Below are 25,398 nucleotides of genomic sequence, written 5' to 3'. Positions count from 1 at the left end.
GAAGTCCTTACCGCTACTTCAATAGGTGGTGGTGGTGGTAAGGGCTCTCTCCCCCCCCCCCCCCCCCCCCAAATGGAACCTGCAAGTACTTTATCTGCCGTATGGCCATTTCCTGCAGGAAAGCGAGACTTCCCTCTTACCAGCCACGGTAAAAGAGGGCTTTGGCGCATGTGTAAAACATGTGCCAACCCCAGCACCGGCCCCCTTTTGCCGCAGCTTGGTAAAAGGGACTCTCAATGAGCAGAAATCTGAACTGACGTTAGGCTTGCTCAAAAGTCTTCAGTTTAAAAAGGGACGAGAATGACTGAGCTTCTGTTTTCTTGCTTAATGCACGTCACCGGCCTATGCACTCATCCCCTCCTGAAATTCGCACACTAGCACTACACTGTGGATTATAGGTAGCAGGTGTAGTTCTCATAGCGGTAAGACACGTTTATTTTCTTAAATCTGTCTTTAATGGAATATTACTACAAAGCCACAAAAACCTCACCTGACAGAGCCCTGCTTAGAATAATGCGTCTGCAGACATGAATCCTAACAAAACACATTACTGCCTCTTCACCACCTCAGCTGGTCATGCTTTTCTAACAGATCTGTCTGCGGCCACCTCCCCACCCCGCTTCACTTTACTGAGCATCAGAGCAATTCACTCCCATCTGCCTCTTCCTTTCCTGTCCACCCCCTTGCATACTCCCTCCTCTCCTGTCCACCCCCTTTGCTACCAACCTGACCAGATACAGTGCAGCCATCCCAGATGTCAGAGAGATGCTGCTGGTTGCCACATCATTTCTTCGGTGGGGACCGATGGGTTTTGCTCTGCCATAGTACAGCCTTTGCTGCATCTTACCCAGTTATCTTGCTCAGCTTTTTTTTTTTTCTCCCTACAGTATTTCAGTCTGGAATTAAATGCAGCCCTGAGGGACTTCGGGGGCTCTTTCTGGAACTAGAATTTTTTATTTTTGTTACATTTGTACCTCGCGCTTTCCCACTCATAGCAGGTTCAATGTGGCTTACATATTATATACAGGTACTTATTTGTACCTGGGGCAATGGAGGGTTAAGTGACTTGCCCAGAGTCACAAGGAGCTGCCTGTGCCTGAAGTGGGAATTGAACTCAGTTCCTCAGGACCAAAGTCCACCACCCTAACCACTAGGCCACTCCTCCACTGTTGCTACTATTGGAGATTCTACATGGAATGTTGCTGTTCCATTAGCAACATTCCATGTAGAGGTCGGCCCTTGCAGATCACCAATGTGGCCGCGCAGGCTTCTGCTTCTGTGAGTCTGACGTCCTGCACATACGTGCAAGACGTCAGACTCACAGAAACAGAAGTCTGCGCAGCCTTCTACATGGAATGTCGCTAGTGGAATAGCAACATTCCATTTAGAATCTCCAATAGTAGCAACATTCCATGTAGAATCTCCAATAGTATCTACTTTATTTTTGTTACATTTGTACCCTGCGCTTTCCCACTCATGGCAGGCTCAATGCGGCTTACATGGGGCAATGGAGGGTTAAGTGACTTGCCCAGAGTCACAAGGAGCTGCCTGTGCCTGAAGTGGGAATCAAACTCAGTTCCCCAGGACCAAAGTCCACCACCCTAACCACTAGGCCACTCCTCCACTTAGCATTGTAGCCCATACATAAAACTGAGGGCTCTGAAAGATGACTTCAGAGAGAGAGAGAGAGAGAGAGAGAGAGAGAGAGAGAGAGAGAGAGAGAGAGAGAAGCAAGCAAAGTCTCTCCAGAAGACAAACTACTTGTGAGAATTTTCAAAGTGTCACACTGGGACCAAGTCTGTCGGTACATTTTACCCAGAGGCTTTGCGCCAAAGTAAGAGAACGCACACATGTCATGCGTTCAGAAGAGCTATATACCCTCTGCTCCTGCTGGTTTCTGGGGGCAAAAGTTTCCAAGAAAATAAAACATACAGAATTGAAAAAAAAAAATCCATGGGGTCGATACTCAAAGGGATTTAACTGGTCAGAAACTGGTCCTGGCCTGGTTAAATCACCTGTTCAGGGCTAACCAGTCATTTTCAGCGGTAATTATCAAGTTAGTGCTGAAAACAACCGGCTTGTGGTAAACTGAAAAACAGCTGTTTTGGGGTGCAGGTGGGGTGGCAGAGTTGGCACTTGTTAAGTATCGATATGCAGAACTTCACGCAATCTTCATCCCTTGCGACCCTCCACTTATAACTCATACGATCACTATACAACCTTGTATCTGTTATCAACCGACTGGGCAAACGCCTTTGACGGTACTATGTAAGCCACACTGAGCCTGCAAATAGGTGGGAAAATGTGGGGTACAAATGCAATCCTATATAATAAAATGCACCTCCAACATTCTGACATCACGTACTTCCGGGTTCGTCACAAGTAGAAGTGACCAACCACACAAGGTTTCTCGGCTTCAGAATGTTGGAGGTGCATTCTATTAAATAGGATTGGTCAGTTCCTTGAAGCACAGCCACAGCTCAGCGTCCTGCACAGTAACGCTCAGACACCAGAGAGAGGGGGGGGGGCTCACACCAGAGAGAGGCAGGGAGGGGGGGCCTGACAACAGAGAGGGGGGAGGTATCTCTGTCACACACACACTCTCTCTCTCTCTCTGTCTTTCTCTCTTTCACTCACACACTCTGTCTCACACTGTATCACATTCACTCTCTCTGTGTCACACAGTCACACACTCTCTTGGTCTCATACACTCAATCTCACACACACGCTCTCTCTCTCTCACACTGTGTCTCACATACGCACTTGCACACACTCTCATTCTCACACACACACACACTCTCACAGACTCACTCTCTCTCTCTCACACACACATTCACTCTCACACACTCTCTCTCAAACATACACACTCCGAGGAAAACCTTGCTAACGCCTGTTTCATTTGTGTCAGAAACAGGCCTTTTTTGATTAGTAAATAAATAAAATAAACTTAACCTGCCAGGTTAACTGCATAAAAAGTACCACATAAAAGTTGGTCCTATCTTTAAGCGGTAACCTCTCTCTCGCTGGTCAAGGGCTGCAATGTAAAAGCGGCTTGTGTTATCTACTTTGGAAATTTCTGATTCAAGTGTGTGGAAGGAATATTTTGAAATATCATCAAAAGTCAAGTGAAGATATTACATTTGGACTCCCAAGTGTAAATATTGCCAATGTAATCTTAGTGTGATGTAATGTGTGGTTGGTAATTGTGCGAGTACGCTTTGACGTTGCGGATGACGCTGTGAAAGGGTTGCGGAAGTGAGTCCCATGAAAACCGAGGGATATTGTTGATAATATATGTACATATATAAACTTTAACCCCCGCAACACGAAGTAGACTGTTGAACGTATAAGGTTCTGGGCCACACAAGAGAGTGAGGCTAGAACAAAGAACTGAATCCCAAAGAGGCAAAAAAAAAAAAAAAAAGGTGGGGGGAGGATGGCTATAGTTTAGGGAGGAGGGAGAGTTTGGGGGGGGGGGGAGAGACGGAGTTAGTTTATAGTAAGAGAAGAGGGAAAGAAGGTGGAGGGGCAGGTTGGGTGAAGAAGAAAGATAATGTATAGAATTGATGTAGATAAAAATGAAGGTATCCCAAATACTGTTAGATGATCAACGTATTACTGATAAATGTATAACTGATGATATTACAATATGTACGAAGTAGACCCTCACCAATAAAAATGATTTGAACACATATGTACATATATAGGTAACAATAAAAATGTTTATGCTTATCAGAAGTATTTATTGGAGTACTTTCTGGTAGATTGTATGTATTGAATTTCCAAAGCCAGCAAAACGGTGATGGCCGCCAGCTGAGTATCAGGCTCTGTGTGTAAAACAAACAAAAACAAAAAAAAAAAAGGCACACAACTGCTTACAAAACAGTATGTAAAAAACAACAAAGCAGTGGAATCAAATGCATTTATTGAAATACCCGACGTGGCCACGTTTCGCTCTCAGGCTGCGTCAGGGGTACAAACTATCAAAAGTGTATATAAATATATCATGTACACTAATAGTGGGATGAGAACCGTTATTCCAAAAATCTAGTTCCACTTATCTGCTACTTCCAACTAAACTGATATGCATTAACGCCTGAGGGCGAAACGTGGCCACGTCGGACATTGTTCCAATAAATGCATTTGATTCCACTGCTTTGTTGTTTTTTATAGGCTCCTCTAACCTAAGCACCTCCAAATACAACTTTTAGCTGCGCTGAAACGGGGTCATTCCGACAGCTCATTCACCCAGTTAAAACATTTTTTTTATCCTTGTAAATGCCTGTAATGGCAGGCAGAGATGGTACAGGCACTTTTGTGTTCTTACAAAACCACTGTATTCCTTTCATCTCGATTCAATGAGCGATTTAACAGCAAACATTAATATGATAAATAACCCCCCCCCCCCCCCCCCCCGAGGGGTTCATAGTTCAATGAGTACTATCAGTGCACTGGGCCACAACATCGGCTTACTCAATGAAGTAGATCATTCCCGTGTCCGTGTAGGCCATCTCCCAGTTCTTGGGTAGAGGCTCCAGATTGTCGTCTCTTGTTAAGTAATTTTGAAAATCCATGGAGCTGTTGGTCTGGTTGTAACTGGGAATAGTCCTCACTCCATTTGAAGGGCCCACGTATCTGTCTTTGTGCTCTGCGAGAACGGAAAGAGAGAAGGTTTTTCAGGCCAATTAACATCCATCCTCTGCACGTCAACAACTTTCCTTGGCAGCAAACCAAACCGAGTTTCAAAGCTGCCACATGTCCCCCAAATTCCACTAGAAATGACTGCAAGTTATGCTTTGCTTCTGTTGCAAACTGAACCCAGCAGCCCCAAGGGACCTGATGAGCAGCAATCAGTTCCCGAGCCTTGAGATACTGTTTTGGCATCTGGCTGATATTTCAGCTGCTCCGTTGAGAATAAGGAGCTCCTGTTAAATGATGCCAACAGCACTCTGTGTGCTTTCTAATGACTTAGTCTGTGGACTCTGCTCTGCTGAGAGCTTTAGGACGGAGAGAGCCATGCTGGGCTGTGTAGTGCTAATACCCAAACATAGTAACATAGTAGATGACGGCAGAAAAAGACCTGCACGGTCCATCCAGTCTGCCCAACAAGATAAACTCATATGTGCTACTTTTTGTGTATACCCTACCTTGATTTGTACCTGTCCTCTTCAGGGCACAGACCGTATAAGTCTGCCCAGCACTATCCCCGCCTCCCAACCACCAGTCCTGTCTCCCAACCACCAGCTCTGGCACAGACCCTATAAGTCTGCCCAGCACTATCCCCGCCTCCCAACCACCAGTCCTGTCTCCCAACCACCAGCTCTGGCACAGACCCTATAAGTCTGCCCAGCACTATCCCCACCTCCCAACCACCAGCCCCGCCTCCCACCACCGGCTTTGGCACAGACCCTATAAGTCTGCCCAGCACTATCTCCACCTCCCAACCACCAGCCCCGCCTCCCACCACCGGCTCTGGCACAGACCGTATAAGTCTGCCCAGCACTATCCCCGCCTCCCAACCATGAGCCCTGCCTCCCCACCACCGGCTCTGGCACAGACCGTATAAGTCTGCCCAGCACTATCCCCACCTCCCAACCACCAGCCCCGCCTCCCACCACCGGCTTTGGCACAGACCGTATAAGTCTGCCCAGCACTATCCCCGCCTCCCAACCACCAGTCCCGTCTCCCACCACCGGCTCTGGCACAGACCGTATAAGTCTGCCCAGCACTATCCCCGCCTCCCAACCACCAGCCCCACCTCCCAACCACCGGCTCTGGCACAGACCGTATAAATCTGCCCAGCACTATCCCCGTCTCCCAACCACCAGCTCTGGCACAGACCGTATAAGTCTGCCCAGCACTATCCCCGCCTCCCAACCACCAGTCCCGCCTCCCACCACCGGCTCTGGCACAGACCGTATAAGTCTGCCCAGCACTATCCCCAAACCCATTTGTGAGCCTGGCATAAAACCAGACCTCTTTCTCAATGTGAATACGACAGACAGAAAAAAACTGGTGAGTTATGTTACCAACCTGTGCTCGAACTACCATTAATGGCTTCTCGATCTTCCTCCTCTTCCTCCTCAGGGAGGGAACTGTCCGTCCTGTCCATCTTGCTGACTGACGTGGTCCTTTTCCTCTGAGATTCCGAATCAAAGCCGCTGTCAAACAGAACCTGGTCTACAGGGTCCGGCTGGAAAGGACTGGGCTCTGCCGGTGGCTTCGGGGTACCATAAAAATTACCTGGAGATGGTTAAAATGTTACAAATAATATTTCATGCAGCAGCAGGCAGCATCTGCCGATCATCACATTTGCTCAAAGTTGCATCCTCACCCCACACAGGTACTTTCAACCTCTGGGCACTCGTCAAACCAGCTGCAGATCCCCCAACGTTCCCTCTGAGGTGCCCATGAGAGTGCCAGTAATGTTTCCCCCGCCAGGCGTGCTCCAGCTATACCCAAATTTATAGCTGGCAGCTTCTGCAGCCCACGGAACTGTATACCATTGAAACCTGAAAAGGCCGGAGTGTACCTGCTGGGGAAAAGGGGTTTGATCTTCTACCCGGAAATGGCAACCGCCATTACGGCAAATGTAAGCCACATTGAGCCTGCAAATAGGTGGGAAAATGTGGGATACAAATGCTACAAATAAATAAATAAATAAATAAATGTAAGAGGCAGACTCTTTATAACACCACTAATACGTTCACAGCATCTAGTTAATTCACAGAGAAATAGATGGATTACCTTGTGTTATGTTACATTTACATACTGCTTTCAGTAAACCAAGCTTTAACCCAAAGTCATTTACAGAGTCCGACTGAATCAGTGAATTGCCGTTCGATCTATGATAATTAAACCAGAGAAGACCTCAGCTGTACAGAGGATCGTAAAGACGGGCTTTTCTTATTCAATATAATTCCGAATCGGCTCCCTCTTTGCTTCTTCCTTCCTCCCTCCCCTTTTCTCACACTATGCTTAATTCTGACCTGCCACAATCCCATGATGCTGGAGTATCACTAGAAAATGACACGGGGATGGGGGATCTGTGTTAAAAAACAACAACAAAAAAACTCCACATTTACTCACAGGTGCGGGAGTAAAACTTTTTACCACCCTACAGGTAGTTGGTGTTCAGTTTTGGAGGCCATATCTTGCTAAAGATGTAAAAAGACTGGAAGCGGTGCAAAGAAAAGCTACAAAAATGGTATGGGATTTGCGTTGCAAACCGTACGAGGAGAGATTTGCCGACCTGAACATGTATACCTTGGAGGAAAGGAGAAACAGGGGTGACGTGATACAGGCGTTCAAATATTTGAAAGGTATTAATCCGCAAATGAACCTTTTTCGGAGACGGGAAGGCGGTAGAACTAGAGGACATGAATTGAGGTTGAAGGGGGGCAGACTCAGGACTAATGTCAGGAAGTATTTTTTCACGGAGAGGGCGGTGGATATGTGGAATGCCCTCCTGCTGGGAGGTGGTGGAGATGAAAACGGTAACAGAATTCAAACATGCATGGGATAAACACAAAGGAATCCTGTTTAGAAGGAATGGATCCATGGGATCTTAGCGGAGATTAGGTGGTGACACTGGTAATTGGGAAACAAAACAAGTGCTGGGCAGATTTCTATGGTCTACACCCTGGTCATGACTGAATAGATATGGATGGGTTGGAGTGTAAATTTTAAGGGGTTTCGATGTTCGCTTCAGTTACATAGGGCAGCCGAGACCCCTCGGGCCTACTGGTATTCGTGATACTTGAAGAATAACAGACACATGGCATTTTCTTAACATGGCACAACTTGGCCGCAGCTTTATTTAAATTACAAACATCATAAACCTGGGTATACCCAAGCCAATCAACCTTACCCAGTCCGCCGTCACAGCCAGACTGACCAATCGTATACAGAGCTCCCCGCCGTACAGCAAGGCTGCTCAACCATAAGCGCAGCTATCCCAGCTGCCTAGCTTACACCATCATGCTGATGCCCGGACGCTGCAAAAACCTCAGAAAGGCAGTATATCAAGTCCCATTTCCCTTTCCCTATTTGAGATTCTAGATGGAATGTTGCTACTATTGGAGATTCTAGATGGAATGTTGCTACTATTGAGATTCTGTTGCTACTATTGGAGATTCTAGATGGAATGTTGCTACTATTGAGATTCTGTTGCTACTATTTGAGATTCTACATGGAATGTTGTTATTCCACTATTCCATGTAGAAGCCTGCCCTTGCAGATCAGCAACGCGGCCGCGCAGGCTTCTGTTTCTGTGAGTCTGAGGTCCTGCACATACGTGCAGGACCTCAGACTCACAGAAACAGAAGCCTGCGCAGCCACATTGGTGATCTGCAAGGGCAGGCTTCTACATGGAATGTTGCTAGTGGAGGAGTAGCCTAGTGGTTAGTGCAGCGGACTTTGATCCTGGGGAACTGAGTTGGATTCCCACTGCAGTTCCTCGTGGCTCTGGGCAGGCAAGTCACTTAACCCTCCACTGCCCCAGGTACAAATAAGTACCTGTATATAATATGTAAACAGCTTTGATTGTAACCAGAAAAAGGCGGTATATCAAGTCCCATCCCCTTTCTCCTGTCAGATAGGATTCAAACTTAAAACCAGGGTCACTTTCGCATAGAAAGAAGGACATTCCAAATTTCATTTTGTTTGTCCAATAGAAAAAAAACCTTTGTTTTCTCTTTATTTAATTTTAAAAATATCCCTATCCATTGGTCCAACAGATTTATACATTCTGCAATTCTAGCACAGTACTTTAACACCCTGTCCGTGCAACCATCGGAAAATAACGCTTCACAGGAGGAGTAGTGGATGTGTGGACCGAATTCCAAGAGGAGACAAAGAGTAGCAGAGTTCACGGAGGCCTGATCCGAGGAAAACCACATATCATTTGGGATCCTGGGCATTGCACTAGAAAAGGTGAATCTGGGCTGATCAGAAGGACCGAACATAACATAGTAGATGATGGCAGAAAAAGACCTGCACGGTCCATCTAGTCTGCCCACGATAAACTCATACGTGTATACCTTACCTTGATTTGTACCTGTCTTTTTCAGGGCACAGACCGTATAAGTCTGTCCAGCAGTATTTCCCGCCTCCCAACCACCAGTCCCGCCTCCCGGCACAGACCCCGTATAAGTCTGCCCTCCCCTATCCTAGCCTCTCAACCACCAACCCCTCTTCCCCCCGCCACCCAATTTCAGCTAAGCTTCTGTGGAGCCATTCCTTCTGCACAGGATTCCTTTATGCCTATCCCACGCATGTTTGAATTCCGTTACCGTTTTCATCTCCACCACCTCCCGCGGGAGGGCATTCCAAGCGTTCACCACCCTTCTCCGTGAAGAAATACTTCCTGACATCTTTCCTGAGTCTGCCCCCCTTCAATCTCATTTCATGTCCTCTCGTTCTACCGCCTTCCCATCTCCGGAAAAGATTCGTTTGCGGATTAAGAAGAAGGACCTGCACCTGCCATCGGATTCCCTGTTTCTGTGTTAAACTGATGGCAGGAGCGCATGCAGAACAAACTCGATCTTAAGAAGTCACAGCACCACGGACAAGACTTAAATCGTCGTCTCGGAGCCCGAGCTTGTAAAAACAGAACTTTCATTATGTGCTTTAATTGCAGCTCTTGCTTAAAAACCCTACAGTCTTTTCAATCCCTATGACGTCTCATTGGTCTCCTGCTGGGTAACATAATAACCAGAGCAGCGGCGTGCCTACGTTTTAATGCACTACTTTCAGATTACGGTGCAATCAGGCGGAAAAGGTTTTGCCACACAGCTTGAGCTGCCTCTTCCCCTCCTCTCTCACAAGACCATACATGAAACTCTATCCATCCCTTGAAAGCATCCCTGCTGTTCTGAATGAAAATCATCATTTCTTTATCTCCCTCAGGGTAGGAAGGAACCTATGGAAAACATCTCAACTCCTGGTCAATCTTTACACGTACTTCAAACTTGTAGTAATTCTGCTTGCTTTTCTAAGTGCAACCAGATGTCCAAGATATACCCACGTCCTAATAATTTCTCTCTCAAAAATGATATAATGGAATTAGAAAAGGTTCAAAGAAGGGTGACCAGAAGGATTAAAGGGATGAAACTCCTCCTACATGAGGAAAGGCTAAAGAGAAGGCTGAGGTGGGGGGGGGGGGGTATGACTGAGGTCTACAAAATCCTGAGTGCTGTAGAACAGGTAAAAGTGAATCGATTTACTCTTTTCAAAAGTACAAAGACAAAGGGACACTCAATGAAATAGGAGGAAATATTTTTTCACTCAACTAATACCAGGTACTTGGGTTTCTGCCAGGTACTTATGACCTGGCTTGGCCACTGTTGGGAAAACAGGATACTGGGGCAGATGGACCACTGGTCTGACCCACTATGGCTACTCTTATGTTCTTATGAGTGGAATGTTGCTACTCTTTGAGACTCTGCATGGAATCCTGTCACCCTTTAGGATTCCAGAATCTTGCTCTTCTTTGGGGTTCTACATGGAATGTTGCTACTCAGATTCTGCATGGAATCTTGCCACTCTTTAGGATTCCAGAATCTTGCTATTCTTGGGGGTTCTACATGTAATGTTGATACTCAGATTCTGAATGGAATCTTTAGCATTCCAGGATCTTGCTTATTCTTTGGAGTTCTACATGGAATGTTGCCACAAGTTGGGTTTCTGCCAGGTACTTGTGACCTGGCTTGGCCACTGTTTGGAAAACAGGATACTGGGCTAGATGGACCACTGGTCTGACCCACTATGGCTACTCTTATGTTCTTATGAGTGGAGTGTTGCTACTCTTTGAGACTCTGCATGGAATCTTGTCACCCCCTTTAGGATTCCGGAATCTTGCTATTCTTTGGGGTTCTACGTGGAATATTGCTATTCTCTGAGACTCTGCATGGAATCTTGTCACCCCCTTTAGGATTCCGGAATCTTGCTATTCTTTGGGGTTCTACGTGGAATATTGCTATTCTCTGAGATTCTGCATGGAATCTTGTCACTCTTTAGGATTCCAGGATCTTGCTATTCTTTGGGGTTCTGGAATGTTGCCACAATTTGGGTTTCTGCCAGGTACTTGTGGCCTGGCTTGGCCACTATTTGGAAAACAGGATACTGGGCTAGATGGACCATTGGTCTGACAACTATGGCTACTCTTATGTTAAGCTCTGGAACTTGTGGTAAAAGCAGTTTGCGTATCTGGGCTGGCACGTGTGCGGGCACGGGTCTACATCCCGTGTCTGTGCCTGCACAGCTACGCTAGATTCAAGAACATAATGCTAAGTGTTAAATGAGCTATAAGCAGCATATTCAAATAATCCCCGACGCATTCTGGAGCCTCATTCAGCTGACTACTGTTGGCAAAATACTGCCCAGTTGTATTTATGAAAAACTATCAATTTGGAATGAACAGTTAAAACAAAATATGCAAAAACTTCTGCATCTCCGAGGGACACACAAATGCATAATCCTTCCAGCATTTCCACACAGGCTTAGTACTAAGAAACAAGTGGTAACTGTTACAGTCACATATAATTTTGTGTTTCCCAACACACCTTCGTATGTTCCACTTTCCAGCAAGGCCCCGCTCTCCTCCAGCGCTCTGAACTGTTCCACGGTAATGAAGTTATAATCAACCCCAGGAACCTCCCCATCTCTCGGTGTCCTAGTTGTGCCTGAAATAGTAAAAATAAATAAATAAATCACATGTAGGCAATTCAGTTTTCTTTTTTGTTGTTGTTGCGCATGCTGCTTTAGAAAATTACCTTACCTTGATGGTTATCCTGTACTGCTGGTCTCGGCATTCAGCCAGGCTCAATGCATTTCTTAGAATATGATGGTACATAAGAAATTTATAGACTCAGAGCTACCAATTCTCCCACCTCTAGCAGTGTCCTAGTACCTGGGCTTTCTCTCACTATCCTCAGGTAACCCCCCCCCCCCCCCCCTACTGACTTCCTACTTTTCTCTCTACATACACAGTCCTCAACCAGCTCAGCTGTAAAGGCAGCAGGTACATCCCCACATAAAGCCACTTTCCACCATAATGGCTACCCAGCCAAGTGTCACATTAGGAATCCCTATTTTGTCAGGGGAAACACGCAGTCATATGATGAACCATCATAAAAAGCCCAAATCTACAGAGCAGGAGAATCAAACTGGGATATGTATAGGAGCCTGCAAGGGCGACTAAGCAGGATGTGTGAGAGAGACGCTCCCTTTGAATACTAAAAATATACCTTATTTCTCTTCAAAATATGCCGAAAAGGAAGGGTAAACCAAAGGGACCACCCCTCCTGAAGCAAATACCCTCCTTACCGGGACAGTCGTCTATCTCCTCATTTTTGGTTTCAACCCCGTTCACGGACGTTTCCGCTACCGGGGCAAGGAAGAGCCAGGGTCAGGAGAGCGATTTATCACTCAGCCCCTTAGGGACCTGCTACTCCTCCTCCCCCGCAACCGGACGGAACTGCTGTACCGAGTGCTGGAGAAAAAAAAACAGACTTGAAGGGGTGGCGCATTCCCTCAATGGAAGCGGGTAATGAAAACGTCTGGGTGGAAGGAGAGAGAGTACAGCGACTTTCATTAATGACGTCTGGCGACACAACGGCAAACGCGAATACAAATATCGATCTACAAGGAGAAATTTCTCTGTGTACTATGGCGGTTCGACCGTTAGTTAAGGCCTTCTGAAATCTCGCTGGAATCAATCTGGTCTGCCCTTGAATCCTTGCGTAAGGTCTGTACATCCTTTATCTCTGTTTCATTAAATAATACAACTCAAATAAGAACTTGAAAAGAAAAGGTTGAAGGCGTTTTGAGTAAACAGTCGAACTTAGAAAAAGATGTTAGTAAAGTATTTAGAACAGGCTCAAGTCTCTGAAGATCGGTTATTGCTTTATCGAAAAATTGAAAACGTCGAGAACTCATCTAGAAATTTGAATCTTCGTATACTGAATTTTCCACAATCTCAATATGTCACTCCGAGAGACGTGTTCATAAAATTCCTAAGAGAGGTTTATAAATATTCAGAACCTTCTCTTCCACCTTTGCAGAGACTGACTAATTTGGATTTGAAATTAAAGCAACAACAAATGGTTTCAACGCGGCAGGATAACCTTGTGGGAACATTAAATGTCACAGATTTTCTGGAACAATCTATAGAGAACATTGAAACCAGGGCAACTCTAGTTGGGTCATTCGTATTCCTCCAAGATAAAGAGGGCTCTACTAAGACTATATTTCAAAAATATTCAGCCAGAATTTAAAGGAAGTAACGTTTCAATATTCCCTGATATTTCCAGATGGACACAACAAAGAAGAAAGAGGTTTTCGGATATGAAACAAGAATCTATTGCGTTAAAAGCATGTTTTCAATTGAGATTTCCTTGAAAATGTTTGTTGTTATTTGAAGGCAAGAGAGATGTTTTCTTTGAACCAGAACAATTACGCAGTTTTCTTAATATGCAGAGCGACAAGGAACAGCCTTAGATATGAAGCGGTCTAATAAATAGGGGTTACCTCCTGCTTATTTCTTCTGGACTAGTTCTACAGAGAGGGCATGAAATGAGATTGAAGGGGGGCAGACTCAAGAAGAATGTCAGGAAGTATTTTTTCATGGAGAGGGTGGTGGATGCTTGGAATGCCCTCCCGTGGGAGGTGGTGGAGATGAAAACGGTAACGGAATACAAACATGCGTGGGATGAACATAAAGGAATCCTGTGCAGAAGGAAGGGATCCTCAGGAGCTTAGCCTAGAATGGGTGGCAGAGCTGGTGGTTGGGAGGCGGGGCTAGTGCTGGGCAGACTTATACGGTCTGTGCCAGGGCTGGTGGTTGGGCGGCGGGGATAGTGCTGGGCAGACTTAAATGGTCTGTGCCAGAGCCGGTGGTGGGAGGCGGGGATAGTGCTGGGCAGACTTATACGGTCTGTGCCAGAGCCGGTGGTGGGAGGCGGGGATAGTGCTGGGCAGACTTATACGGTCTGTGCCAGAGCCGGTGGTTGGGAGGCGGGGTTGGTGGTTGGGAGGCGGGAATAGTGCTGGGCAGACTTATACGGTCTGTGCACTGAAGAGGACAGTACAAATAAAAAAGTAGCACATATGTATTTATCTTCTTGGGCAGACTGGATGGACCGTGCAGATCTTTTTCTGCCGTGATCTACTATGTTACTATGTAAATCAACTTCCAATGGTATTATTAACATCTTGGTATTTCTCTCCTCTTATTTGTGGACTGTTATACCCAATTATGTTGGTATTATAAGAAAAAAGTGTTATTTCCACTTATCCCTTTTTTTCTCTCTCATTTTTTCTTATTCATTTAGTTCCTTTTCATGGTATTTTTATTCAGATATTGGTGTATCTTATCAATGATTGTCTCTTTGTTATAAATGGAAACTTAATAAATACAAAATAATTTTTTTTTTTTTTAAAGGAGCCTGCAATGATTAGTACCTACCTGAAAAACCACAAGGTTTCATATTTAGAATAATTATACCATTAAAACTGTAGGGAAACAGCTATATTTATTTATTTTATTTTAGAGCACTTATACCCCACCTTTTCCCACAGAATGCAGGCTCAAGGTGGCTTACAAGAGACTGGAAAGGCTAACGCCAAACCAGAGAAAATACACATATAATAGTTAAACAGAGAAATAAAGGTGAGAAAAAGAAAAATAGAGGAGAGATAAACAAGTCCAAAATGGTCTAACATTTTAGCACGGAACTGGCTGCAGATTTTTACGCCAGTGAATTCCTGAACGCTCTTTTGTTTCCATTTATGGTATGGAGAGGCGGGTCCAACACCAAGGGTACTGCTGTTCCCTCCCGGCTCTCACCTGCAGACCGGCCTCCTGATCAAACTCCCTTCACCAGTGGCGTACCAAGGGGGGGGCGGTGGGGGCGGTCCACCCCGGGTGCACGCCGCTGGGGAGGGTGCCGTGGCGTGCGCCTGTCAGCTGAGTTCACTGACTTCGTTAACTTCGCTGCAGCTCCCTCTGCCCCGGAACAGGTTACTTCCTGTTCCGGGGCAGAGGGAGCTGCAGCGAAGTTAGCGAACTCAGCTGACAGGCGCGCACCGCGGCACCCCCCCCCCCCCAGTGGCGTGCACCCGGGGGGGGGGGGGGTCATTTCGCCGGGAGGGGGGGGCCGCATCGGCACTCCGCCCCGGGTGTCATGCCGGCTAGGATCGCCACTGCCCTCCACTAAAACATGGAGCCTCTCAGTCGCTCAGCTCAGTTTTTCTCTTCCTCTGAGAAGTTTTGTATCAAGTTAGGGGGCAATATTCAGGTGCCAGCACCAGTGGCACAGCCATGGGGGGGCCTTGGGGGTCTGGGCCCCTCCCCAATTTTGATTGCCCCCCCTCCCACAAAGCCTGCTAGTTTTCATTAAAACAGAGCATGTATGGGGGGGGGGGGGGGGAAGAGCAGGGCACTCAGCATGGCGATGAACATTGCTGGAGGAAGGCTTCTGCTGGTACAGCTCGGGGACCCCCGCCAACCCAGTTATGTGGGGTTGTGGAAGGGGTGGATAGAAGCAGGGAGGCAAGGCATGTCCCCCCCCACACTTTGGGCTCAGGACTCCTCCCCCCCCCCCCCCCCCCCCCACCAAATTGATGACTGGCTATGCCTCTGACCAGTACTAAATATCTGGGTATTGGGCGGCCTACGGAAAGTTACCTGGGTATTACCAATATTCAGAGGCGCTACCCAACTACTCAGTTAACTTAGGACAGTTAACTCCCAGCTCTGCCCTGACTGCCCACGGACAACCCTGGCACTAACGGTCAGACAGGACATCGTTATACAGTTTAAACTCCACCCTATTTTTTTTAATGCCTTAGCATCCTGCCAAAATCATCTTCCCCTGGCGCCAGCAAGGTTTCGAGGGAGCAGAACCTTCTTCCTGCCTGCCTGCTTCCAGGTCTGTCTCTTTCCTGCTTCTATGTGTGGGGACCCGGGTGATTGCATTAATGAGATAGCTCAGGTCCCAGCACAGAAGAGCAGGAGAGGACAGATCGAGGGAGGAGTAGACACAGGAAGGTAAGGGGGTGGGGTGGTCCTGCCCCAGGCTTGGCTGTCTATCTCAGAGGCCCTGTATGTATCCTCATGTGGCTATAATTGGATCCGCTAAAAAAAAAAAAAATACCTGCATATATTATATGTAAACTACTTTGGTTGAAGCACAGAAAGGCAGAATATCAAACCCATGACCCTAATCTGTTAATGCACACTGAGGACCATTTTTATTTTGATGTGACACACCAGGGGCGTAGCCAGACCTCGCCAGGAGGGGGGGCCAGAGCCCGAGGTGGGGGGGGCACTGTTTAGCTGCCCCCCCCCCCGAGCCACCGCCGCCGCCACCACATCGGACCCCCCCTGCCCACTATCCCCTTCAACCCCCCTCCCGCCACCAACTCTCCCCCGCCGTCGCCGCCCGCCCCGTCGCCGCAAATGATACCTTTTTTGAAGAGAGACTTCCTTCCGCGCTCAAGTAGCGCCTTTCTTCAATGAAGTTCCGGCGATCAGCTGTTTCGACACCGGCGAAACAGCTGATCGCCGGAACTTCTTCAAAAAAGGTATCATTTGCGGTGACAGGGCGGGCGGCGACGGCGGGGGAGAGTTGGTGGCGGGAGGGGGGTTGAAGGGGATCGTGGGGCAGGGGGCCAGGGCCAAATCTACGGGGGCCCGGGCCCCCTCAGGCCCCACATAGCTACGCCACTGTGACACACAACAAACGAAATGGAACAAGTGACAGCACATCTCTATGGACAAGAATAAAGATGAAGGGCTGAAGAGACACCAATGGGGTATCGTAAGGGAACTTGTCTTCAAGAAAGGCTGATGGGGAATGAGATAACTTCTCAGGAAAGGAAGCTAGCAATTTCAGAAAACACTGGAGGAGGGGTCCTTAATGGTGGAGAGCAGGAAAGTGCGTTTATTAGTATGCTTTAAAATAGTTCATGAATGCAAAATCAAATTAATGGACATAAAGCCAAATCTGTGCATTGTTAAAAAGGTTTTCACACGAACATGTAAATCACAGAACATCCAAACACTGAATTTAGGCCCAGATGCATCAACCATACGTTAAAAAAAAAATCAAAACGTAAAAGTCCTTACCGAAGTTGAAAAAAACGAAGAATGCAGTAAAAAAACAAGTTCCACATGTTCGGTTCGGTAAACAAAAGTCGAATGCATTAAAGAAGTGTAATCCCCATCGTTAATGTGCCCGTAAAACATGCGCAGAGCAGCAAAGCGTTATGGTGGCTGCTCTGCGCATGCCAAAAAACGTCAAAGAAGCTGAGGATCGGGAGGGGGCAAAGGCGCTCGTCAGCAGCGTCCTGTATGGACGCTCTTGCCCCCCCCCCCCCCGGCCCGAGGTCGACGCTGCTCCTCGCTTCCCCCTGTATTAAATAAAAAATCAAAAGAAAACTCCAAACTGTAGCAGCCACGGCCCCCCTCCCTTCCTCTCTCTCTATTTCTCCTTCTCCCACACAGCTCCGCCTCCCGCCATCCTCCGCCCCATGCCCCGCCCCCTTGAGGTTGTCGCTGCCGCTCCTCCCCCTCCGCCTTACCAAGGCCCGCGCAGCGCCTCTCACCTCTGTATGAAGGCGCTGCACGGGCAAGAACAGCTGATCGGCGATCAGTGATGCCTCCTCCGACGTCCCTCCGTTCTTCCTGGGCCTACCGTCCTCTGACGTAAGCTACCTACGTAGGGTTTTTTTTCAATTTTATGCAGGGGGAAACGGGGAGCCACATGTTTGTGTGGGTTTTATTTTTATTTTCAAACATGCCAGCTTGGATTTTTATGCTTCAGGGAGAAGTGGGGAGCAGTGTCTGTATGACAGCTCAGGCCTTAACGACAGGTCTGACTTCACGTTAAATATATCACGGTAAATGATTCGGTTGCAATCGTCGGTATGGTTAGTGCATTGCGAATTGTTCACATTTCAATTAGAAGTGACTCGTTTGCATTCCGTTTTCGTTAGCTGCTAGCGTTGTTGGAAAATGGCCTTTAATGCATGCTACAGCTGAAATTTTCTTAAAGGGTCGTTAAAGTTTTGTGGCCTTAGTTCTTTGCACTTACCCAGCAGGGAGTAATGGGTGAAATTAGCAGGAGGGGTCTTTAGTTTCGGGTGGTGAGATGTAAATCCAGGGATAAACACAGAGGATATTTAGTGGTGGGGGGAATGAGGGGCAAAGCTTTGGTACAATACAGGTTTAGTGGCATCAGGTGAGTTCCCATCAAGGACTTCCCTCCCTCCCCCTCCCCCCCAGACATTTCCCACCCTCCCTAGCCTTTTTTTTTTTTTTTTTAATTATTGACTGTAGCTTCATCTATCGGGTCCCATAAGTCCTGGTGGTGCTGCTTTTTTTTTTTTTTACAGCGTCTGAAACAAGGAGGTTAGAGCAGCAAACGGATGTACACAGAGAACATATAATAACCAGGGCTTTTTTTGAGGGGGTACTCGGGGGTACTGAGTACCGGCATCTTTTCCAGTGTCTGCTAAAACTGACCCATGGACCCCAAGTTTTAATGAAAGAGCTCAGGCTCAACACACCAATTCTGCCTTGTCATAGATTCTGTGACTGGTTGCAGGGGGCCTGGCTATTGTGGGGTGGGTCCCTCAGTGATCACCCCACCCCCTGAAGGGTGGCCTGGCATTTGAGTACCGGCACCTTTTTCGCTAGAAAAAAAAACACACTGCTTTTTAGGATCCCAGAATCTTGCTATTCCTTGGGGTTCTACATGGAATGTTGCTACTCTCTGAGATTCTGCATGGAATCTTGTCACTCTTTAAGATTCCAGAATCTTGCTATTCTTTGAAATGCTGCATGGAATCTTGTCACTCTTTAGAAGGGCTTTTTTTGAGGGGGTACTTGGGGGGTACTGAGTACCGGCACCTTTTCCACTGTCTGCTAAAATTGACCCATGGTCCCCAAGTTTTAATGAAAGAGCTCAGGCTCTACACACCAATTCTGCCTTGTCATAGATTCTGTGACTGGTTGCAGGGGGCCTGGCTATTGTGAGGTGGGTCCCTTAGTGATCACCCCATCCCCTGAAGGGTGGCCTGGCATTTGAGTGTCAGCACCTTTTTTGCTAGAAAAATTGCACTGCTAATAACGGAATAACTTTTCATAGCTGGAGTAGTAATTTGTTATAAATCATAATCGGTGTGTCATTTTGAGGGGCTGAATTAGGTTGAAACCTAGTTTGAGGGGTGGGGGGGCATTGCCCCCACTCCATGAACTGCAGTTTGTATTAATTTATTTATGTCATTTAGATCCCAGATTAAACATGAATTAGGTTGAAACCTAGTTTTTTTTTTTTTGGGGGGGGGGGGCATTGCCCCCACTCCATGAACTGCAGTTTGTATTAATTAATTTATTTATTTATGTCATTTAGATCCCAGATTAAACATGAATTAGGTTGAAACCTAGTTTGTGGGGGTGCGTGGGAGGAGGCATTTCCCCCCCCCCCCCCCCACATGAACTGCATGTCTGGAAGGGGAAAAGGATGTGTAAAAGATAATGTTGTGGTGGGGTGTGAGGGGGTACTGGCCCCCAAAACGATGTGGAAGAGAAAAGGGAGGGAGATTAGCTGTCCTAGCGTGTTTTGTATTTTTGGGGTTATGGGTGGGAATTGTCCTAGGGGGAAATTGTCCAGATGGGAATTGGTGGGTGGGAACTGACCTAGAAAACCGGTTTAGTGGTGGGATACCGATGGCAAAAATCGGACATCAACAAGACTGCTTTATATAATATGCAGGGAGAGAAGGGGCCCTCACCCTCTACCTCCCATCATAACTACATTGATATATCTTTCATTTTCGGTCCTGATAAAGCCCCTTGAAGTGTGTGTCAACGCCAGGGGTTGATGCGATGCAGAAGAACAGATCTCGCTTCCAAAGCCGGCCTCTGTGCATTTCTTATCTGCAGTGTCCTTGATGCTTATTGATGTCACCGTCTCTTCCTTTTCCATTAAGCTAAATATTGAACTGCCCAATAACATATGCCAACGTTTTAAGATCCCGCAGCCTTTCAGCGTGATTTAATGGAAATCAGGAGCACCCCATTCAGGCTGGGAATAACAATGAAAAGTTGACAAAAGACAAAAAACATTATTTTCAACAGCAGGGATAAAAGTGCATGCTGCTTACAGACTCAGGGCCATGTGCAGTGTGAAATCAGAGGCAGGCCAGAAATTTAGGAGAGAATAGATGCAGCCGGAGTGGTGGTCAGCTGGAGTGAAACCAAACTCAGGGGTCCTTTCACTAAGGTGCACTGAAAAATGGCCTGCACTGGTGTAGACGTGTGTATTGGACTCGAGCAGGTCCACTTTTCAGCACGCCTCGCATTAAACATCATCTGCCATTTAGACGCCCAGTCTCCCAGTCTCGTAAGGTCCTCTTGTAATTTTTCATAGTATTACACCTGATCTCAGCAGCTTGCTCTGAAGGAGGGCTAACAAGGGCAAAGATTTACTGTATCACATTACTCACATGGGATAGTTCTCAGGTACAGGTTGTCCCTGATCACTTGTTGGAGTTTATGGTCAATAGATCCCTTCTGGAACTGTAGACTCAGGTAATGACGCAGGTCTTTGTTGATCACTTTTCCTGGAAACACATACAAAAATATATATCAATATATCAATCCCCCCCAGGCCATAAGAAACATTAACAAACTATTTCCAGTTCAGAAAAGAACTAGAAACACATCTATTTAAGAAAGCTTACGATTAAACCCATAAATCATTAATTGTTCCCCAACGCAGCATCACATTCAGGCTTATTTTCGAAAGAGAAGGACGCCCATCTTTCGACACAAATCGGAAGATGGGCGTCCTTCTCCCAGGGTCGCCCAAATCGGCATAACCGAAAGCCGATATTGGGCGTCCCCAACTGCTTTCCGTCGCGGGAGCGAACAAAGTTCCTGGGGGCGTGTCTGAGGCATAGCGAAGGCGGGACTTGGGCGTGCCTAACACATGGGCGTCCTCGACCCATAATCGAAAAAAAAAAAAGGGCGTCCCTGACGAGCACTTGGACGACTTTACTTGGTCCTTTTTTTGTTATGACCAAGCCACGAATAGGTGCCCAAACTGACCAGATGACCACCAGAGGGAATCGGGGATGACCTTCCCTTACTCCCCCCAGTGGTCACTAACCCCCTCCCACCCTCAAAACATAGTTTAAAAATATTTTGTGCCAGCCTCAAATGTCATACTCAGGCCCATCGCAGCAGTATGCAGGTCCCTGGAGCAGTTTTAGTGGGTTCAGTGCACTTCAGGCTGGTGAACCCAGGCCCATCCTCCCCTTACCTGTTAGACTTGTAGTGGTAAACGTGAGCCCTCCAAAACCCACCAGAAATCCACTGTACCCACTTCTAGGTGCCCCCCTTCACCCGTAAGGGCTATGGTAGTGGTGTACAGTTGTGGGGAGTGGGTTTTGGGGGGGCTCAGCACACAAGGTAAAGGAGCTATGTACCTGGGAGCTTTTTCTGAAGTTCATTGCAGTGCCCCCTAGGGTGCCCGGTTGGTATCCTGACATGTCAGGGGGGCCAATGCACTACGAATGGGCTTGCATTTGGTCGTTTCTGAGATGGGCGTCCTTGGTTTCCATTATCGCCGAAAATCAGAAACTACCAAGTCTAAGGACGACCATCTCTAGGGATGACCTAAATGTCAAGATTTGGGTGTCCCCAACCGTATTATCGAAATGAAAGATGGACGCCCATCTTGCTTCGATAATACGGGTTTCCCCGCCCCTTCGCCGGAACGTCCTCAGGAAAACGTGGGCGCTCCTTTCGATTATGCCCCTCATTGTAATCCCTCTTGTAATTGTAAGCCACATTGATCCGAAACTTGTTTTAGGATAATTGTGGAATATAAGATTGTATGTATGAATAAATAAATGTCTAATACAAATTCTACTTTGGCTAAGGTGGCAGCAGCCCCCCCCCCCCCCCCCCCACCTAAATATGAAGAGAGTGTGTGTGGCGAGAGGGAGATATTGTCAGCTAAAGTACTTTAAAATCTGGCTGAACTAATTTATATCAATGCCTTAACTGAAGAATATCAAGAAACCCATTAGTAAGCCATCGGTCATAGAAAAATATAGGCAGCTAAAGACCATGTGGCCTATCCAGTCTGCCCATCCATGTCATCTACTCTTCCTATCACTCCCTTAGAGATACTTGTCCCAATCTCTCTTGAATTCAGATACTGTTTTCACTTCCACCACTTCAAATCAGAAGGCTGTTCCATGAATTCACCACCCTTTCCATGAAGGAGTATTTCCTGAGGTTACTCCTGAATCTAACCTCTTTCACCTTCATTGTCTGTCTCCTCGTTCTAGAGCTTCCTTTCAATTGAAAGAGATTCACCTCCTGTGCATTTTTGCCATGTAGGTATTTAAATGCTTGTATCATATCTCCCCTCTTCCACGGTATACATACTGAGATCTTTGTCATAAAGCATATGGAGACAGACAATCTTAAAAAGACCATAACCACTAGATTAAAATAAAAACAACACACCCTAACATAACCGTCTAAACTAGGTTTTCTGGGATTATTATTTCTTTTTTAATCTGTATGAGGTTTAAGAAGATTACCTTCCCCCTCCCCCTTAAAATGGGTTCGACTTTGGGCCGCATGTTGTCATACCTTGGCTAAATGGGAAGCTATTTGGGACCCTTTTCTGAGAAACTGCTCCTGTTGAGGGGTTTGGTAGGTTGGGGTGGGAGGGTGGTTTTTTTTTTTTCTAATTATTAGGAGACTGTTTGGTTAATTGACTGTTCTGTGGGGGTTTGGGGTGGGAGTTTGGTGCTTATTGGGAGGGGATTTTACTCTGAAATTCCGTTATAAATGTTGGAAGTGTACGTTCGCTTCTGTGTTTCTTTAATTGAGAATATCCTTTAGTTGGTTTAGGATTACTCTGTTTAGTTCTCTCCATCATTTTATTTGTATTTGATCAAGTATCCTGCTGTATGTTTGTTTGCACTTGTCATGTTTCTCAACACGTAATAAAGACTCACGTTTTGGCCAAGGTGGGGTTGACCTTCACTAGTACTCCCTTAAGATTCTCACGTCAAGTACCGTTGGCAAACTGATCTTTACTGCCGATAGCTACTGGCCCCATTGAGCACAAGGTTACAGTTTCTCCGTTTCAAATTTCGGAATGTGAAATAACCTACTGCATTCAGTCATCTTTCCAGAATGCAGGCTAACACAATTTCACTGAACTTTGTGAGCTGCAATCATGTACACTTCAAAGTGCCACAGGTCTTGAGTAGATGGAAAGCTTTTTATGTATACGATTTGTTTCCAGATCTTGACAAACAGTAGAGAAAACTTGAGCCCTTCTATGGGGGAAGAGTGGGAAGAAATGGAAATGGAAAGCCTTAACCTGTTGAACGCTAAAAATACAGCATAGAAAACGTAATACCAGTGACCTATGTAGTGCTATCAAAATGAGTCACAACATAAAATTGCCTGATTATTTATGTTTCAATATTTTTATTGATGACATGATACAAAGGCAATAAACCATATAATTACACATTTAAACAACGCAAAGTAACCTCTCGTGTTTCAAAGTTAAAGAAAGTGCAGATCAGCCATCAGATTTGTGGTTTAACAACTTTTTCTCCCCCCCCCCCGACCCCCTTTACACACCATCCCCCCCTCTACTCAAGTTGTTATGCTTCTATAGATACTTAATGATATTACCATACATCATCCAGAAACTTCCTTATATCAGAAGGTAACACCATGGAACATATTCTTTAAACTCTCTAACCCAAATCTCTTCTTCCCTATCTCCCAGAACCTCCCCCCTCCCCTCCCCGAGCATTGCTCAGATTCAAATTCCCTTCACTGGTTCCAAGGAAGTCTATTAGGCGAGATAGTGTTTATGTATGCCTGATTATTTATTTATTTATTTGCTGCATTTGACCCCACATTTTCCCACCTATTTGCAGGCTCAATGTGGTTTACAAAAGGTATAATTATGAACAGAGTAAGAGGTTTGTTCTAATTAACATATAACTCTGTAAGAAATAAGGAAGATAGGTCTGTAGAATGATTTACATAACACATAATAAAAAGCAGTAAAATATAATGACCAATAATGATAATATGACTAATATAATCAATTCAGAGGGATCAGTAAGTGGTTGGTTTAGGTATACAATAATCAAGTCGTTAAGGAGGATTCTTATTGTAAGTCTCTTCGAACAAGTGCGTTTTCAGTAATTTCCTGAAGGCTGTCAAGTCACGTGTTGTTTTTATAGTATTCGGTAGTTTATTCCATGCTTTTGTGCAGAGGTATGTGAAAGTAGATTATAAGTCCCTTCCTCTCAAAGTGCTTCCATTTGAAGTTTAAATGCTTGCTCAAAATCAGATAGTCAATACTGAAGGAATAAAGACCAGGTTCCAAACAGTGGTCTACACCAAGACCCTTTAATAACTGTAAACATGACCCTCGGCTCCCAGGGGTCCTTGTCGATGGCTGTAAAATGACCCTGTGCTCCCAGTGGTCCCCACTGACCATAAGTATGACTCTAGGTTCCCAGGGGTCCAGCAATTACCCTCTAAATATAAACCTTTCATTCAAGTGGGTCTCAAGTCATCACAGATGTGTCTGGTCTACCTCAAAGGTCTGGCAAAATCCAGGGGGATTTTTTTTTTCTTCTAAAAAAGGTCATATGTTTTCAAGGAGCCAATGAGAAAATCTGAAAGGAAAACTTTTTAAAGAGTTCTTTGTACCAAAAATAAATAGTTTGATTTAAAATATATTCAAGAAAAATAGCTTCTAAAAATGAAAAAACAGAAGTTTTTCAGACGGTGGAAGGGGCGACCTCCTAAAAAACAAACTGGTCGATATTCGAAACAATTTAAATTACCAGTTAAATCGCTAGCTTAGGGCCATCTGTTAATTTTCAGAGGCAGTTAACCGGTATTCACCACTAAAAATTAGCGGTTAGCGCCTAAGTGAAAACCGGCTATTTTGGAGGCGTTCCTAGGGCCGAGTTAGCACTTAACTGGCCATAATAAGAACACAAATGGGATCACATGAAAACACAGTCCTTTCTTTATGCGGCAACCCAAGCCAGTTAAGTTCTGAATATCAACTTAACCGGTTATGCGTTAGCCGACTCCACGTTAACCAACTCCACATAAACTGGATATTGAATGCTGAACCTTGGACATGGCTTGGCGTTGGATATCCAGGAATAGTGGCCGGTGCTGGTCAGCAAAATGCTCGCCGCTGGCTGAATATTCCTTTATGCGTTTCAAGTTGTATTAATGGATCACCATATAGGATTCCTGAGAAGACACTGCACGAGAGCTGAGACCCGTAGGTCAGCAGAAATTTAAAGCAG

At 46.0% G+C, this 25,398-nt stretch overlaps 1 protein-coding gene across 4 annotated transcripts in view; it reads right to left on the bottom strand.

Moving 5' to 3' along the window:
- Positions 1–25,398, bottom strand: part of MAGI3 (membrane associated guanylate kinase, WW and PDZ domain containing 3) — a 336,183-nt gene that overhangs the window by 82,207 nt on the left and 228,578 nt on the right. For all 4 annotated transcript variants that reach the window (XM_030221928.1, XM_030221929.1, XM_030221930.1 and 1 more), the window contains exons 2-5: positions 20,515–20,631; positions 11,565–11,684; positions 6,034–6,243; positions 4,474–4,648 (exon numbers count right to left, since the gene is read on the bottom strand). In XM_030221928.1, coding sequence (XP_030077788.1) covers positions 4,474–4,648; positions 6,034–6,243; positions 11,565–11,684; positions 20,515–20,631 — 622 coding nt within the window. The remainder of the gene's footprint in view (positions 1–4,473; positions 4,649–6,033; positions 6,244–11,564; positions 11,685–20,514; positions 20,632–25,398) is intronic.

This window comes from Microcaecilia unicolor, chromosome 12, assembly GCF_901765095.1.
Source record: "Microcaecilia unicolor chromosome 12, aMicUni1.1, whole genome shotgun sequence".
NCBI classification, from domain to species: Eukaryota; Metazoa; Chordata; class Amphibia; order Gymnophiona; family Siphonopidae; genus Microcaecilia; species Microcaecilia unicolor.
This window is presented reverse-complemented; position numbering and strand designations above follow the sequence as displayed.